At 40.0% G+C, this 16,725-nt stretch overlaps 1 protein-coding gene across 1 annotated transcript in view; it reads left to right on the forward strand.

Moving 5' to 3' along the window:
- The window catches only part of CACNA1C (calcium voltage-gated channel subunit alpha1 C), a 488,452-nt gene that overhangs the window by 270,292 nt on the left and 201,435 nt on the right, over nt 1-16,725 (forward strand). Inside the window, exon 4 of the mRNA XM_064458535.1 lies at nt 14,210-14,349. Within this exon, the coding sequence (XP_064314605.1) occupies nt 14,210-14,349 (140 nt within the window). The remainder of the gene's footprint in view (nt 1-14,209; nt 14,350-16,725) is intronic.

Here is a 16,725-nt window from a genome sequence, read left to right on the forward strand (position 1 = left end):
TTCTAAACTGATCAGCCTTGGGGAGAAGCTTGAATTCTGTTTTCCCCAAGAGAGCTATTGAGCTCCTTTTTCAAATGATGACATACGGAGGCATTCCTTGAAATCCCAAACGACTAACAGATTTCTTTCATAGATCTGCTTTAGCTGCATGGGTGTCAAAGACATTTTGAAAGACTATTCATTCATGAATCAGAAGGACCATCTCCTGGTGTCTTTCTGTCCAAACCAATAGACAGCTGCCTCCCTGATGAGAGAAATCTGGCTGGAACTTTTGGCCATGGACATCTATTAGAACCTCAGGAATACAAAACTAGGGCTAGAAGATACCTTGGGAGGCCATTTAGTCATTCTGCCATACAAGAGGATTTACCCTGTAGTGATTTAGAGTCTGTAACTTCCTAGGCAGTAGACTCTGGCACAGCCCTATCATCAATACCAGCATCCCATGGAGAGGTTTCCTTGTTGTCCGTCCTAAACCTTCCTTGTGCCAGTGTAAAGCCATTACTTCCTGCCATATCCAGTGGGGATGCAGGCAAATGGGTTATTCACTGTCTCTCAGCAGCAGCCTGTAGCCTTAATCGTCTTGCTTTCTCTGTGCTGATCAGTGTTTCATCTCAGGTAATTTTCCTAAGGTTCAGAAGATCCTTGTTGCTCTCCCCTGGTCCCTGTTCAGTCCATCCATGTATTCCCTCATTCACAGAATTTCAGCAGAACTTTTACCCCTTCTGTGTGTAGCATAAGGACTTTTTCTTGCATCTTGTGGTTTGTACATTTGTTTACACATCCCAGCATGTTGTTTTCCTTTTTCTTCTTTTGCGTTTTGCAATAACATGACATTGAGTTATATTCAGCTTGTGATTGACTATAAGTCCTGGTGCCTTTTCTGAAGATCTAAAGCATTAAAGGTGATGAGACAAACTTATCCCTGGCAATCTTATCCTTTCAGTCACCTCTAGAAGACTTGTGGGATAATTTAGCTCTACTAGTTTAACATCTGGCAAGTTACACAAGAGGTTTCACTGTCTTTTCCTTTTTTCTGTGTAACAGCCCAACTAAACATAATATAGTACAGTGAATCTAATAGCACTGGTTCTTGGTATTTGAACTTTTCATGAAGGGAATCACTGCAGAAAGGAAGCTAATTAAAAATAAAGAATTTCTCTTAATTATTTTATTTTATGACCTTTGCCATAGGCCAGTAGATTCATAGTCCTCCTTGCTTATTTTATTTCATCTCCTTGTGAAAACAAATTGAGTTTGAAATAAAACAGAATGAGACAGCATGGGAGAGTGAAACAGAGGATATGCAAGTGACAGACGTGACTGGAAGATAAGTCGTGGAAAGTAGCTTGTGGAGTCACCCTGGAGTCCTTGTGACATGCTATCTTACTAATGTTTTTGTACATCTTCACGAATGCTAATGGATCCTAGAAGAGGGAAATGGTTATGAGAGAGAAAAAAAAAAAGACTGGAAAATTTCAATTTAGACTGATAGGAAGATTTTAGCAAAACATAAAAACGTTTGCAAAAATCTCATCACAAGGTCCTTTTCCATCTGTAAAATATTCTCTGAAAAAAAAAACTTTAGGTTGCTGTTTGTCTTTGCAGTCTTTCAAGGGATCAGAAGAAACTATGGACTGAGCAATGCTTGTTACCTGCATAACTTGTTCTCTTTCCATCTGTGTGTTACTAGTGGTACCAAAGATGGTCAAAACAGAACGAAAGTGTAACACTGAAATTATTTTTCACCATTTCTATGTTTGTCCCTTTTACACCCTTTTTGCTGTTCCGTAAATAATAGCAGCTTATTCCATTTAATTATAGTTTTTAATCAGTTCCACCATTGAGCTCAAACATTAGCACAACACTGCCTTAGCACAGTTCATAGACAATTAAAAGAAAACACCAAAATCCCCCAAGTCTGCAATTTGATTTAATGTTACTATAGGATAATATTTCTGGTATTACTGGACCAAAGCTTATGTACTTATTCAGTTTTTACTCAGTTCTTTCTCAGGCAGACCTTCTAGAATTGGTGGAAATTATGTCCAAATAAGGAATTAATTTAAAATCTATTCCATGGGAGATTTTTTGTTTGTAAAAATCTGTATTTTACCCGCTTCTTTTTATTATTTTTTTTAAAGAATCTAAGATTATTAGACAATGTATCTTAAAAGTTTTACCTGCAATACCATACCATACCATTCATTTTAAGGTATTACTTTTTGCTATATTAAATATGTAGTTTGATTTTATGTTTCTGAATTTAATGTGGTAGTCTTCAGTTAAACACAGTAATCATTGCAAGTTTGACTGGGAGATAACCGTATGATAAGAGAATAACTATCTTAAAACAGCATCCAGGAGTTCATCCAGCTCCTGCCACCTTTCATTGGCAGCAATGAGCCCAACTTTTTACTATGCTTGACCTAAAATGTACAGAAAGCAGAGCGGGGGAATGGAGGAGTAAAAAGCCAGAAAATGTCACGAGCTGACACTATGCAGAGTCTGCAAGGCTGTGAGGAGTATACTGAGCACAGTAAAACACTTAAGCCTCGCTGAAGTTCAAGTACAGGCATTGGCTGTCTTCCTTCTGTGGTATGAGCTGGGTCTTGGCCAGCAGCAAGGTGAAAGTGTAGGGTTTAGCGTACTACAGATCAGTCAGAACAACTGGCCAGGATGAAAAAGTTGGAAGACATCCAGCACAGCAGCCTATAACATTAATAGCATTAAAAATAATTTTCAGGCAGATCAATATGAATCCTGTTTGCTTAGAGCCTGAGGGTGATTGAAGAGAGAGGGAGCCTTGGGAACAGAGTAAGTGAAAACACAGTGTGTGCAACATCTTATTTTCATCAAGTGAACACAAAATCTTTGAAATCCAAGTCCATTTGGCAAAACGCTTGCCAGCCCCGAGCGGTAGTCTGTCTGACGTAGAGGAAATCTGGCTGAGTTCTTAAAGATCACTTCACCGGGAGTGACCTCCCAAGCAATGGGCGTCCATAAGGATTTGACTGTAACTGATGAAAGGGAATTCTGATTGCGGGTGGGATTTAGATTTTTTTCAGACAGGCCAGCTGAAACCTAATTTTCCCTTTAGACAGAGATCCTGCAGCCTACAATGCTTGCAGGAGATAAAGCCACCCGTGAAACCAGGGAATGTAAGAAGAGTACGCCTTTTTGCAAACTAGCCAGAAGCTAATCAAGCTGAGTTGAATTAAAGAGCATTATAGGATATTAGTAACATTCCTGACCTTTCACTGCCCAGAGTCTACTACTTTTCTTAGTTTTTATTTTAAGTTTATCTACATGAGAATAAATATTGTCTTAAGGGTTTATCACAGTAAGAGAAAACACAGGTATGCTGGCTGCCTCTCCTCCCCTCTGGCATGGAAATTAGCAGCTCACTACAGCTCTTTACAGATTTTTCACTTGCCAAAAGTGGCATGGGTGCAATGTTCATTCCTTATGAATGCCTGAACTTCATTAGAAGTCCTTCTTCCTTGTTTTTAATGAATTAAATGCAATAACATGCATTAACCTATTTCAGAGCTGTTTCTCTTCTTTCCCTCCTGCTGGTTTGCCAGTCAGGCTGGTGGAAATCTAGGAGTTGTCTGGGGAATTCCAATATTTTGAAACTTGGTTTTGTTGACTATCAGAATGAAAAGTTGAAGTATTCTGTATGTGATATATCCCCTCTCTACTGTCCCTAAAGGAAAGTTCTCAGAGCGTTTTGGAGCAGAAATAACAGAGCATTATGTTTAAACATTTTTATTGAACAAAAATGTTTTAACATTCCCAGATCTGTGTGTTTGGCTTGCTTGAAGCAAATGCAAATATTTTGTTATGACGTGACCTTGCATTACTTTGCACCCACCCAAGTGCTGCTGTGGGCTTTTTGAGAGTGATCTAGTGTCCTGCAGGCTGAGGTTACACCAACTTGACACCTAGCCCCAACATAACTGGATGGAAGGTGGTGGTATTCGGCAAGATTATTAGTTCGCCCCTTTATCCCTGCAATATGCACACGTAGGAGGATGAAACACATGCTTGTCTTGCAAGAAATGAAAATACATGCCCCAGTCTAACTGGGGAGGGGCAAGAATACAAATTCCATTTTCCAGCTTCTTGTCCCTGGGTCTGTTTCAATATCAGCAGCGAGGGTCAGTGGAGTGGCTGGTGGGAGTCAATCAAGGGACAGAAAAACTGGCAAAGAATATCAGCTGTTTGGGGTTTTTTGGTTAGCCTAAATTAGCAAAACCTGCTAAAAACTAAAGCATTTTCACTTCTCCTTGCCCAGAAGAAATCTTGCTATTCTGCAGAGCTGCGGCCTTGTGAGTTTTATCTGTTTAAAATGACAGTCCATTTCTATTCTCTGGGTACTGCCCAGGTCACAGACATGTTTTTAATTACCAATTAGACTTCCATTAAGGAAATAAAATGAGTTTTATGTGCTGGTTGTCAAAGGTCCTTATAGCTGCCTCGTTTCATGTGCCCTGTCTGTTCAAGCAGCAAGCGAACGCATAGAAACTTTCTCAGGGGTAGCATACAAAAACTGAAAATCTTTGCCCCACTACAGCAAAGACAGAGGCTGAGATGGAGAAGCTGCAAGGACTTTTCATTTTTCATTCCCTTCAGTTGTGTTTTTCCTGTCTGCCATGAGCAGTGTGAACAGAATGTTAAATATGCCCTTAAGTTACTCACGGAAAGAAAAGGTCACACACACGTATACACGCTCCATCCCTCCCTCCCTCTCTCTCTCTTTCTCTTTTTCTCATGCACGTGTGTATATCGTGTGTTTGTATGAATGTGTACAGAAATACCCCAACCCTAGAACACTGACCTGTGTGACCAATTTATTTGCTTAGAGATTTCAAGAGGGAGAGGTTATAAATAGTCATAAATTCAATTTATTTATAAAGCATTCCCTGCCAGGCGTCACTGCCCTGCACAAACAATTATAAAAGAATTGTAGTAGATTAAAAACATAAATTAGAGCATCATAAAATGCACAAGAGTGATCAGATTAAAATGCATTTAACAGAAATGTTTTAAAAGTGGGATTTGATGAGTTCTTCTGGGTGGTCAGTCAGAGAAAAGTCTGTGCTCAGTGGCCTATTAAAACAAAGATTCAGAGCCAGATTTCTGCAGGGGGTCTTTTGTGGCTCTTTAGTTCTTAGCTTAGTAGTTGAGAGAAATTCACAGAGGGTCTAAATTGTGCTGGATGTGACTACGGTTTCTTGAGGAGCCCATGTTTGCTCACATCTGATCCCATGCTAGCTGCCCAAATATTTCTTTCTTTGGCTCTTCTTGTCTTTGCCCTGCTAGCCCTGTCCTCTTCTAAAAACATGCCCTATGTCAAGGGCTTGCACGAGACAGGCAATGACAGTCATTCTGTCAGCTCAGTACATGGTGGTGCCCCTTCAAATTGGGGTTTCTGCAAGGCAATTTAAGGAAGGTTTCTAATTCTTTAGTGTTACCTGAGAAGTTATAAAGATGATGAAGAAAAAAGGGGAATTCAGCCTATAGACAATTACTGATTTACCTAGTAAGAGGATAATATTTTCCAGGTTAAGATTAGTAGCAAAATTCTCCCTGATTTAGACTGTATTTTAGTCTAACCTGGCAGGTACTAGAATTGTTCAAAACCTTGTAGGATCAGATAATTTTTACAAAGAAAGAAATTTTTTAAAAAAAAAACAAACATAAAAAGCTTTCTGAGAGAAAAGATGCTTCATTAAATTAAGGATATGGATCGCAACTCCTCCACACCCCTTATCCATGAGGGGATTGTAAAAACCCTTGGAACATAGAAAGTCTCTTTATGGGCATATTTCCAAAGGAACTCGTTATCCACATGTTGTGCTCTGTTGGATATTCAGCCCTTCATTTTGGGGCCTGAATTTTGGTGATCTCTTAGAAAAGATGACTGGATATGAACATGACTGTTCCTCAGCCTGCCTGTCCATATGACAACAGTCTAAACTTATAAGGCAGACAAACTGCAGTTGTGATAATGTTGATTCCAAGCAGTTAAAAATCATCGGCTCCTGAATTCATGTGATTGACTTGAAATTAATAAATTGCATGGGGACAGGGCTACTTCTTTTCAGCATTCAGATGCTTGGGATTCACCTTTGTTAAGCTTTTTCCTACCACTAAGAATTTTAGAGACTTGCTGAAAATTAATGTACTGAAAGCACTGATTGTGTAATGATGATCAGATTAAAATTATATAATGAGAAAAACTCCAGACCTGTGACTTTAAGAACCAGCCCATAGAGGTGCAAAACAATAAAATCATTTGAACAGTTATTGCTGAGGTTATGTAGTTTGTTTCCAGAAACAAGCGTGCTCATGTATCCTGCTTAGATGACGTGCTGTAAAGAAGACCTTTTAGAAATTGTCTTAATGAGTCATTATTTCATCAGATAGTTTTGTTAGAATTTCTCCTAAAGTGGGGGATATATATATATATTTACTGTTCTGTCTGGCAACTAAATGCTCAATATTTACCACTAACATTGTTTTGAGCACAGAAAGGTTAGGTTATGCTAGAGGGGACTGTTTCTTAATATTAATAATTTAAAAAATAATAAAATGAAGCACTGAAATGCTTTATGGCTTATAGACTTGTATATCTCATTGCACACATGATCGAGTTCAAACACCTGAACATGGTGAGCAGCCAGTTTCTAACTTATCTGAGCCACTTTAGGAGCTGGTTGAGATGCAATATGCCTTGTGCTGATCTGTGAGATGTAGCTGTCATACTGGGGCTGCTCTGATTTAAATGGATGCTTCTGGTACCCTGTCCTTAATCAGTCATTGGTAGATGGACAATTGACTGTGGTGTTTCAAATGGCTGTGTTAACCTTGGGAGAAGACACTGGACTGCCTCACTGCCTCTGAAACTGCATAAAGGAAACTACTAAAAGCATTCTTCTATGGGTGAATTTAATTCCTAGGCATGGTAACAGCACAACACCTAGCCAGCTTTTAATTTCTATCCAGAGATCCTAAATGAGGCTCTCACAGTCATAAACCTTATGCTGCCTGCTCTAATGTTGCTTCCTCCTAGAAGGGTAATCTCTTATTGGTCTGATCAGAATATAAAGTGGCAGTTCATTTCAATTTAATCAGAGTAGTGGACCAAAACAAGAAACTGGGATACAACATTTTCTGCCTTTTCAGAACTGTTCAGGTTGGAATGTTTGTACATGGCCTGTTTGGATGGCTTCAGCTCTTGGTCATGGCAAAGAAAACTAAGCCCATAAAGAACATATTCTCTGGATTTAATTAATAAATAGGCAAGATCCTTTTGTTCAGTTTCAGTCCAAAAAAGAAGAAATCTTGAGCAAAAACACCCAAGAGATTTCTGCTACTGATAGCCAAAGACCATAAAGAAAAATCTTATATAGGTTAGACATTATCTAATCAGCACCCGAGTCCAAATTTTAAGTCCAAATGGATGCATAATACTTTATATGAATCCAGAAGAGTGTATTCTTGACCATCTCTATTGTGGAGAATGAGGTATCCCATTGGGAAACATTGACGTGGAACGGAAAGGAAATAGCAAGTTTGTTAGATTACTCTGAGAACTAGAGGTGCATTTAGAATGACAAAATAAGCATAGAGAGTCTCAGAAAAAATAAAAGTTGAAAGGGACTTCTGTGGATTGTCTAGCCCAAATTCCAACTCAAAGCAGGGCTGTCTTCAAAATTAAATCAAGTTCCTCAGAATCCCCTTTAGTAGAAAGACTTCAGAGTAATATTCCTTTCATACTGTGGTCCAAATGATATTGGCATGTCAACCCCTTCTGAAACATAGGATTCCCAATAATTATTTTATTCTGTATAACTGGAGATGGTTTCTCTGCCTAATGTTAGTAAAAAATGTAGGTGAAATGGTGGTAAATTGGAACAGTAACAGTGTTCATAATCTGTATTTTGGTTTGAGTGAATAAGGAACATATGGCTCACTGAAAGGGAAAGTATGTTTGTATAAGGTACATCACACAGGGGATTGACCCCCTTGTACCTTGGCTTTGTATTACATTTGGACGCTGACACAAAATGTAATTCCACTGAACGCATAAATTCAACTTGATCCTTGCCAAAGCGCTGTAAAAAAAATAAGGAGCTTAGACTAGATCCCGTAAGAGCTATGCATGAAGTATTCATTGATTTGCTAAGGAACTCTTGAATATAGGGCATGTGTATCAGGTCTGCAATCATTCAAAACTATTAATGTCCTCTCCTTCTATTAATTTCAGTGGAAGTTCTTTAAATGGATCGTGGGCACATTATGAATTACCATAAAGTTCTGAAGGCTGGCTTGCACTATATTCTTGTTTTATAATTACTCATTTCAGATTAGTAGATAATTCTGCCTTTGTCTGGTTTATTCTTCTAATGTTGGACACCATTAAAGTAGCTGCACGTGAGAGTATCTCCTATTTTCAGGTGTTAGTTAAAAGGTGGTATTTCTGCAGTGCTTGGTGTGAATTTAATTCTGTTCATTGTAAAACCTGATGTTATATAGGAGCTGCCTTTAATGGGAATGGAGAGAAGGTAATGCTGATCATGTTTGGAAATCTAACCTTTCAGAAGCTGTTCTGACTTCTGTATACCAACACAGTGGGTTATGTTTAGTTGAATGCTAATCACCCGCTTCCTTCTTTGGGCTTATTTTATCCTTGTCAGGTAAAATCAGACAGTGTTCTTTTGCTCGATTTTCTAGGAATATTCTTTTTGAGGAACAGGTAGAAGAAGAGGAACTGTGTTTTAGGACCAGCACTAACAGCAAACGGAGTTACACTCAGCAGTATGCTATCTTATCCCTTTCTCTATATCAAATGGGTATGGCCACTTGTTTCTGCAGTGGCAGTAATTTTAAGAAAGAAAGAAAAAGGTCCAAACATGTTCTCTTCTTTAAGTTTTATTCCCTCATGTGCTTATGTACTATTCTCACATATACTTATCAGAAAATGTCTCCTGAGTAACTGAGTACATTCAGAAGTAACTCAGTATCAACAAACCTGTCTTAACATCTGCTTTATTGAATTGATCCTTTAAGTGCACACATGTGGGTCTTCCTTACCAAAGGTCAAAGTTGTTAATGCTAACAGTAGCCTTCAGATCAGCATATTCACACAGTGAGGCTATCCATATCTGGGACGTGATGATAACTTGTAATCCAAAAACATGGAACCTTTTTCCATAAAGTCGCTGGGTCGTCTTTCCCAGCACCACAGTTTAGTCTCCCTACTGCCCATCAGAAAGGATTGTTTTCCCTACTAGGAAAAAGTCTGAGCGCTTCCACTCTGACTTGCATCTTTCATAACCTATTTATGCAATTAATGCCAAAATATCCTATATGACAGAGGCCCTTAAAATATTGCTGTTTTCTTTGGACTACTGAGTATTTGCATTACTGAAGAAATATATTCTCTTATGTTTAAGGAAGCACTAGGGAATAATAATGCAGACACTGATGTAACTTGGTCTAAGGTCAAACAGGCACCTTCATAAAGGCTCTAGCTGTGCAGAACTTGCTGCTGCACATTACTTCAAACATAGAAGATCTAGTTTTTGAAATGTGGTTTGTAACAAGCTGAGCAAAGTGCAAGCAAAGAGAGACAGCAAAGTTTGAGAAAACCTGCAGTTGACTGAATTTTAGATAGTAAACTCTTTAGACTGGGGAGTATGAGATGTGAGGACCTGATTGTGATCTGAGCCTTGAGTAACTCTTGCAAAGAAAATGCTATAACCTAGTAGTGCTGCTGGGTGGATGGGGTTTGGAGAGCTATGATCAAGATACAGTGAATCATTGAGGACCATTTCTCAGAAACAGCACTGGTCTACTCACTCCTCTCCTGATGGGAGAAAATCCTTATGGCACCTTCCAGTAATTTACTTGGATTTCCTGTTTTCAGACTCCTTTTATGAACCCAGGATGTCATTAGGTACAGTTTAAGAATTATAAACAAAAAAAAGGCCTATGAAGTCTTTGGAAGGCACATGGGATTAGAGGGGCTTCATACTTAATACAGTAATCCTCTTTTGGAAATAAATTGTAGAGCCTTAACAGTAAGTTAATGTTTGTTTGTTAATAGTAAGACGATGTACAATTTGTTTCTTGGTAATCTAGTGCTGGCTAATTTATCAGCTAGGGTGGCTGATGCTCATGTCCTGTATCTATAAAAAACAAAACAAACTCCAAAGAAACAGTGGTAGAGCCAGGCCCAGAACATCTGTGTATGTTCCAGAGATGGGCCAGTTTTCTAAAACTTTTGTCCTGTCTCTTCTTCCACTCACGTATTGTTGATGTTATGGATACTTTGCAGTGCTATGCCTCTTGCAAGCTTGAAACACTGGGGCCCAGTCTGCCTGACCTGTCAGATCAGAGCTTCAAATGAGCAGCCAGAGGTGCAGAATCCCAAATTAATCACTCTGTGGCTGTCAAGAGCAGCAGGACCTTCTCTCACTTCTAACCTGACTACCTCAGGTTAAAGGCTGGTTGAGTCATGTCTGTAAGTTCACCAGGCAAGGTGGCATCAGAACTGCGACTGCAACCCAGGTTCCTGGGAGTCCGGTTATGCTATGTTATTACTGAGTTACGCTGTGTTCATATAGGCTTTTGAGTTTTCTAGTACAAGGAGAGAAGGGAACAGAAATTAATAAATAGGCTTTTCAAATTCTTCTGAAGTCTAAGCAAGAGTAAGTCTTGGAGTAGCTGCACTGTTTAATCTCGGCAGTATTTTTCATTCCATTTTAGATCCTGAAATTATTCATTTAAGTGTGGAGGATCATAAAATCTCTCTTCTCTGCTCAGCGTTCTGTATCTTATGTTTATTTCAGAGACTTTTACAGAATTTTATTTTTTATGGATCTTTCCACCTTAAGCAGAGTATTGTAAGGAATTTATTCAAACAGCTTGTAGTTGTATATGTGTATATGTATATATTTATGTATAGGTGTATATATCCATGCGTGTGTAATATTTTGTCACATTATTACCTCAATAACATGGTTCAACAAACAGCATTATTACAAAAACAAAACAGGAGCCTGCAGTCTCCTAGGCTTCTTTAGAGGCAAAAAGGTATGAGGGTCCTAAACTCAAACAAATGGCACCTGTTAGTTTTTGAAATACTAGCTGCTCTGTGCAGCATTAAATATTATATTTTTTTTAAATTGTTCCAGAATTTTCTTAAGTGTTTGCTTTCTTGGACTTTTCATTGCATTAGTACAGATATTTTAATGCAATTCAGAGTGGAAAGGCTCTTCTGGATGGGCACAGCATTGCAGCCACAGAACCAGCACAAAGCCAGACATAGAGCTGGCAGCAGCATTTGTCCCCAGGTGCCTGGAGGTCAAGGACAGCATTTGCTGTAAAATCACTGGGCATGGGGGCAGTTTTAGGCCTTTCTCTTCAATTGTTCTGCCAGTCTGCTTCAAATTGGACCCAGAATAATCAAACAAGAGGGCAGGCTCCTCAACACCCCCTTGGTATCAGTCTTGTCTGTGACTGCCAAGAGAAGTTTTTGCAAAATTCTGGTTTTTAGGGCCTACAGCATTTCTTCATGAGCCCATGTCTCTGTTTACAGGGTTGGATGTCAGATAAGTTGAGTGCACAGGGCAATCTCAAATGCAGTCTGAATGAGAGAGTGGTCTCAGACCTACCGTGGTCCTTTTTACGGGAGGGAAAGAGAGCTTGCCCACAACTGTGAAAAGCTGTTGGCTGAAACAGGGAGTGAGACCCATTATTGGACTGGATTGCAGCAAAAGAAGACTTTGTTTCCATCCTAAGAGGTGTTCATTCATCCCTAGTGAGGCCACGTCCACCCCAGGCACAACACTCCCTACGCCCATCCTCAGTGCAGGGCATGTTCGTCCCCCGCAGAGCCCATTGAGTGGTGAGGCACTGGTACAGGCTGCCCACAGAGGTGGCAGAGTCACCATCCCTGGAGGTGGTCAAAAAACCATGTAAACGTGGCACTTTAGGGCATGGTTTAGGAGACATGGTGGTGTTGGGTTGATGGTTGGACTTGATGATCTTAAAGATCTTTTCCAACTTTAATGATTCTATGATTTCCATCTTCCTCCAGTCTCCATGCAGTCTTTACCTTGTCCTTTCAGAGGTAGGGTATGGTCTCCCAGGCAGAGCTACCGCAGGCTATCTGCCTGCTGCATGGGTTGGCATCTGGCCTTGCACCATGCTGGTACAGGTATGTGGCAGCACAAAGGTGCAGGACAATCAGAAAGACACTGTGTAAAGACTTGCCATCGCACAATGATTTTATTGTGGGTTTTTTTAAGAAGTTTTGTGACAGCTCATCTTTCTTTACAAATGTGTGCATACAGCTCGAGCATTTGGGTCTGTTTTACTATGATTTGTACATCAATTAGTACCTATTTAGTTATTAGCGGCAATGGAGGGAGAAGGGCTGCCAGGTTAGTCCCTTCTAGGAGTGTATGAGCAGTTATGGAGCTCTTCTGTGGCCAAGCCCATGGCTGGGCCTGGGCTCCTGGTTGTTAGCACTGATGTGCCAATTCCTATGCTAAATAAAATAATTCACTTACTATTTGTAGAGCTGGTGACATAGTCACTAATATTTTATGCTGTTGTTTCCTTATCTGAGTTCAAGGGGAAGAATATCCTTAGTGTGTTGATCTCTCTCCATCTGGGACAACAATGGGCAAATTCTGTGCTGTCGGCACATTAAAACTTTTATAACTGGATCAGATAACTACAGAATGATGCTACTTTTTTAGGTATTCCCAACACTAAGCACTGGGGAATAATACTGCAGGCATTTTGAAGCATTGTCTGAGTGAAAACTGCAATATTTTAAAGCACAAACCTGTGCCTGCTACTGTCAGATGGAATTTCTCAGTCATGTAAAGTAACATGTTAATGTAAACATGCAGATGAACTGAAAATTGCCTTCTTTGATCATGGATTCTAGTGAGTTGTTAATTACCTGGAGCTGGATGGAAGAGGTTCAAATGGGCATGAATTTAATTAAGTTAAATGATGGAATGATTTTTTTTGTAATCCTGCACACTTCGTATCATGTGAAAGTGTCATACGTGCGTTCAGCTGGACAGAGGAAGAGGGCGACTGCAGTTTGGAGCTGAAAAGAAAAATAAAGTAGTGACCTGCCTGATTGTCTTCCTGGGTAGCTTATAAGACAACTAGGAACGCCTAGGATGTTTTATTTTTTATTTATCTCAGATTTTTATTTCTTTAATGTGAGCTTTTAATAACTTTGTAGTTTAACCCTGTAGGCACCTAGTCTTCCTTTGCTGTCATCTATTTTTCATGTACTTATTTCCCGCTCAGCTTGCCACGCAACATTTCTGAAGTGATTACCTAACGCTGTAGTTTCCCTCCTACTTAGGTGGAGGTCCCTACCATTTCTGCAACACTCCTACTCTTATTCCACAATGGGGCTAAAATGCCAGGGATGGGAGACAGTGAGCCTGTGTACTGACTCCAAAAGCCTGTTGATTGTCCTGAATCAGTCTGTACAGTCATTGGAAGCGACTTTGTTTGGATATGCTTAATTGCAACCTGAATTTCACAGGGACATGTCCGTTTCTGATGTAATGACTAAAAGCCTCTAGCATTAGTCAGCCTGATCTGTAAATAATTTTTCACCAATATTCAGCCTACCTTTTCCCCAGCAACAGAAAACGGAATCCCAAAGAAGGCAGTTACACATATGCATCAGCCTCAGGTAGACCCTTCACTTTATTTCTCCCCATCTCTCTCCACAGCATTGCATCCAGCAACGTTTCCTCTCCAGAGGTAGAAAAGGACTGGATGTAGTTCATTCTGATGGCTGAAAATATTTTGCAATGTACTTTGTAGAAAGCCAAGTGCTAGAACACGCCTGTTGACCCTCTCTCCCTCTCCTTTGCACAGGCCTGTGCAGTGGTCAGTCCCTGCCAAGGGAAGGGCAGCAAATTTCAGAGCCTAACCAAATTTACTGCCACCATTCTGTCAGACTGGCTGCAGAGATGATGCAAGCATGAGGGGAAAACCCCTCTGGCAAGCTATGCACATTAGATGTGCCCATGTGGCAAGTCAGTGAGTTGGAGGCTGCATGGGTGGACTGTGACAGAAGAAAACGTCCTTATCCATGGTTTGTTACTCATGCTAACTGTTGTCTCCCTTGTTCTCTTATCTTCCCCAGGAACGAGTGGAATATCTCTTTCTCATAATTTTTACAGTGGAAGCATTTTTAAAAGTAATAGCATATGGACTTCTCTTTCACCCCAACGCTTACCTCCGCAATGGCTGGAATTTACTAGATTTTATAATTGTGGTAGTAGGGTGAGTACCAACATTTTGTCTTTGAACACACTGCGCACATGGGGATGCTGGTAAACTTTGGGAGCATGAGGGTGGGTGAATGCTTAGTACATTACCTATGGGTGATGTTAGAGGTTGCTATCCATCATGTTTCTCCTACCACCGCCATTTGCCCCTCCTGTGTTAGCCTCCCTACAAACTCCATGTATTTTTTCAAGTATTACTGTGTAATCTAAAAATACAGTTAACTCACTGGTCTTCTGCAGATATAACTTGAATGCATGCTTGATTCATTCAGTGTGTTGCAATGATTTATCCTGAGGTACATATTAAGGACTGACAATCAGCTGTTGCATGTTTTCTGGCTGGTCTCCCTTGCTACTTAGCCTTTTCCAAGGCTTTTAAAGGTTTGCAAGACATGGAAATTAAACTGCTCTTTGAGAACAGGGATGAAAAAAGGAAGCAGTGCAAAGCTGTTGGACGAAGTCAAATGCCTGAACATGCTTAACTGGACGAAAATATCTTTCTAAATCTGTATGAATATTAAAAAAGAACATCTAGGTGGGATCCTTTAATTGAGATTAGAGCTGGATGACAAATTCTGCCATCTTCTGAACTTTTACTGTTTTTTCTCATTCTCAAAGATGGATGAAAAATTTAAATCCCAGGTTTTCGTACTTACAAATAAAAGTAAGTTCTTCAGTTCAATTGCACTTGTCTGCTGGTGATTTAAGCATTCTTTCTTTTGACCCTTTTAATGTTTTAACCTTTTAAAGACTAATTTTACTATTGTAGATCAAATTGCTACTTAGAGCTGCAGCCTTCTAATCCTGTTATTCCTCTCTGTATTTTTCAAGCTTGGCATTTAATTTATTTGAATAAAAGCAAAATAAAACACCTTCTGCTTTTTCTACCTGAGGGTAAGAGATAAGCAAGGGGTTTGAATTGTGGTTGTTGGAGGGAAGAGGTGAAGGATAAATGACTCCTGAAGACAAAGGGAACAAGTATTTCTTTGCCTGAGTAATTTGTGCCATCCTCCCACCACTCCACTGTTAGAGTTTCTTCGCCCACGAAAACTTGCAATCTTATTACCTCTTTACCAAGGAAATCCTGTACCAGCTCCTAGGGAAAACATCATAAGGGACACTTTCAGTCATCAACCGACTCATAATTTCTGCCCCAAAACAAAGCCTAGCTAGTTTCCTGACTGTTTTTGTGGTGGCCCCAAAAAATTACATCAACATACTGCTGTGTGCTACCCAATCCCTCCCACTTACCATCATCATGGGAAAAAAGTGGGTGGAAGGAGAATCCCCAGTGAGGGGGAGGGAGGACAAGCTGGAACCTATTCTTAGTCCTAAGACCTCTCTGCTTCCACGTGGGCATAACACTTCTCCTTATGGCAGTGACCGGTTGTCTTCCTCCTCTTTCTTTCTACCTGCAGCCAGAGGATCCCATAGCAAATTATTAACTGGAAATTGGCAAATCCCCAACCTCTCCCCTGGCATTGATGTCCAATTCTGTGGCTGGTTCTGCCTTTGAATGCCCTCAGATATCTCATTTGCTTCGGCGTTGCTGCTGAAGTTGAAGAAAACTCGGAGAACAAAAGTCCTGTGAATGTGATTATTCCCTTTTCATTTTTATAAGGAAGGGACTTTTTAAAGAGACTATACATTACCTCTTCTTCTTCCATTGGAATATGAAACAGCAGGTCTCCAGAAATCACTGGGCAGCATTATATCTAGTTTAAGTACAGTCCTTTTTAATTTTCCTACTAGGGCAGTTAATCAGCAAGCTGATATTCAGACTGAAATTAATTCCCTTGCCATCGAGAGAAGCTGCAGCTCTTGGCTCTTCTGTCTGCTCTTGCCTCTAGCAGTTCTCAGTCACTAGATGGGGAACAAAAAATGTAACTGGGGAGGGATTACAGGAATATCATAAACATGGCCAAGACCCCAAGGTCTCTGTTAAATAGTAACAATCTCAAGTGACAGATTCCACTTCAAGGCCAGACGTGTTCCTTTGATGTCTCTCTGTTTAAACTCACTCGTACAGTGCCACAGCCTAGGCTGGTGCACTGCTTTTTCTCTTCGCAACCCCTCTGCAAATTCTGTGTGGTGATACCATCTATTCCTGTTCTGCCCTGTCTACTTTTCCTAGGGGCTGTCTGAAACCCCTCAAAGACATGATGTTTAAATTTCAGCATATTTGAATATTTTGACAGGGAGGAAGTCCCATGGAAAAGGTTTAAAATAAATTTTAAAGAGAGAGAGGAGGAAGAAAGCAAGTGCTGGTAACATTTCCTTGTGGTGCCTTTTTCTGCCTATTGATGGAGCTATCGGAGAACACAGCTATAGCACTGGGAAGAGGGAATTTTTTACTATGTGGGGCAAAGGA

This window comes from Phalacrocorax carbo, chromosome 1 (assembly GCF_963921805.1).
Source record: "Phalacrocorax carbo chromosome 1, bPhaCar2.1, whole genome shotgun sequence".
NCBI lineage: Eukaryota > Metazoa > Chordata > Aves > Suliformes > Phalacrocoracidae > Phalacrocorax > Phalacrocorax carbo.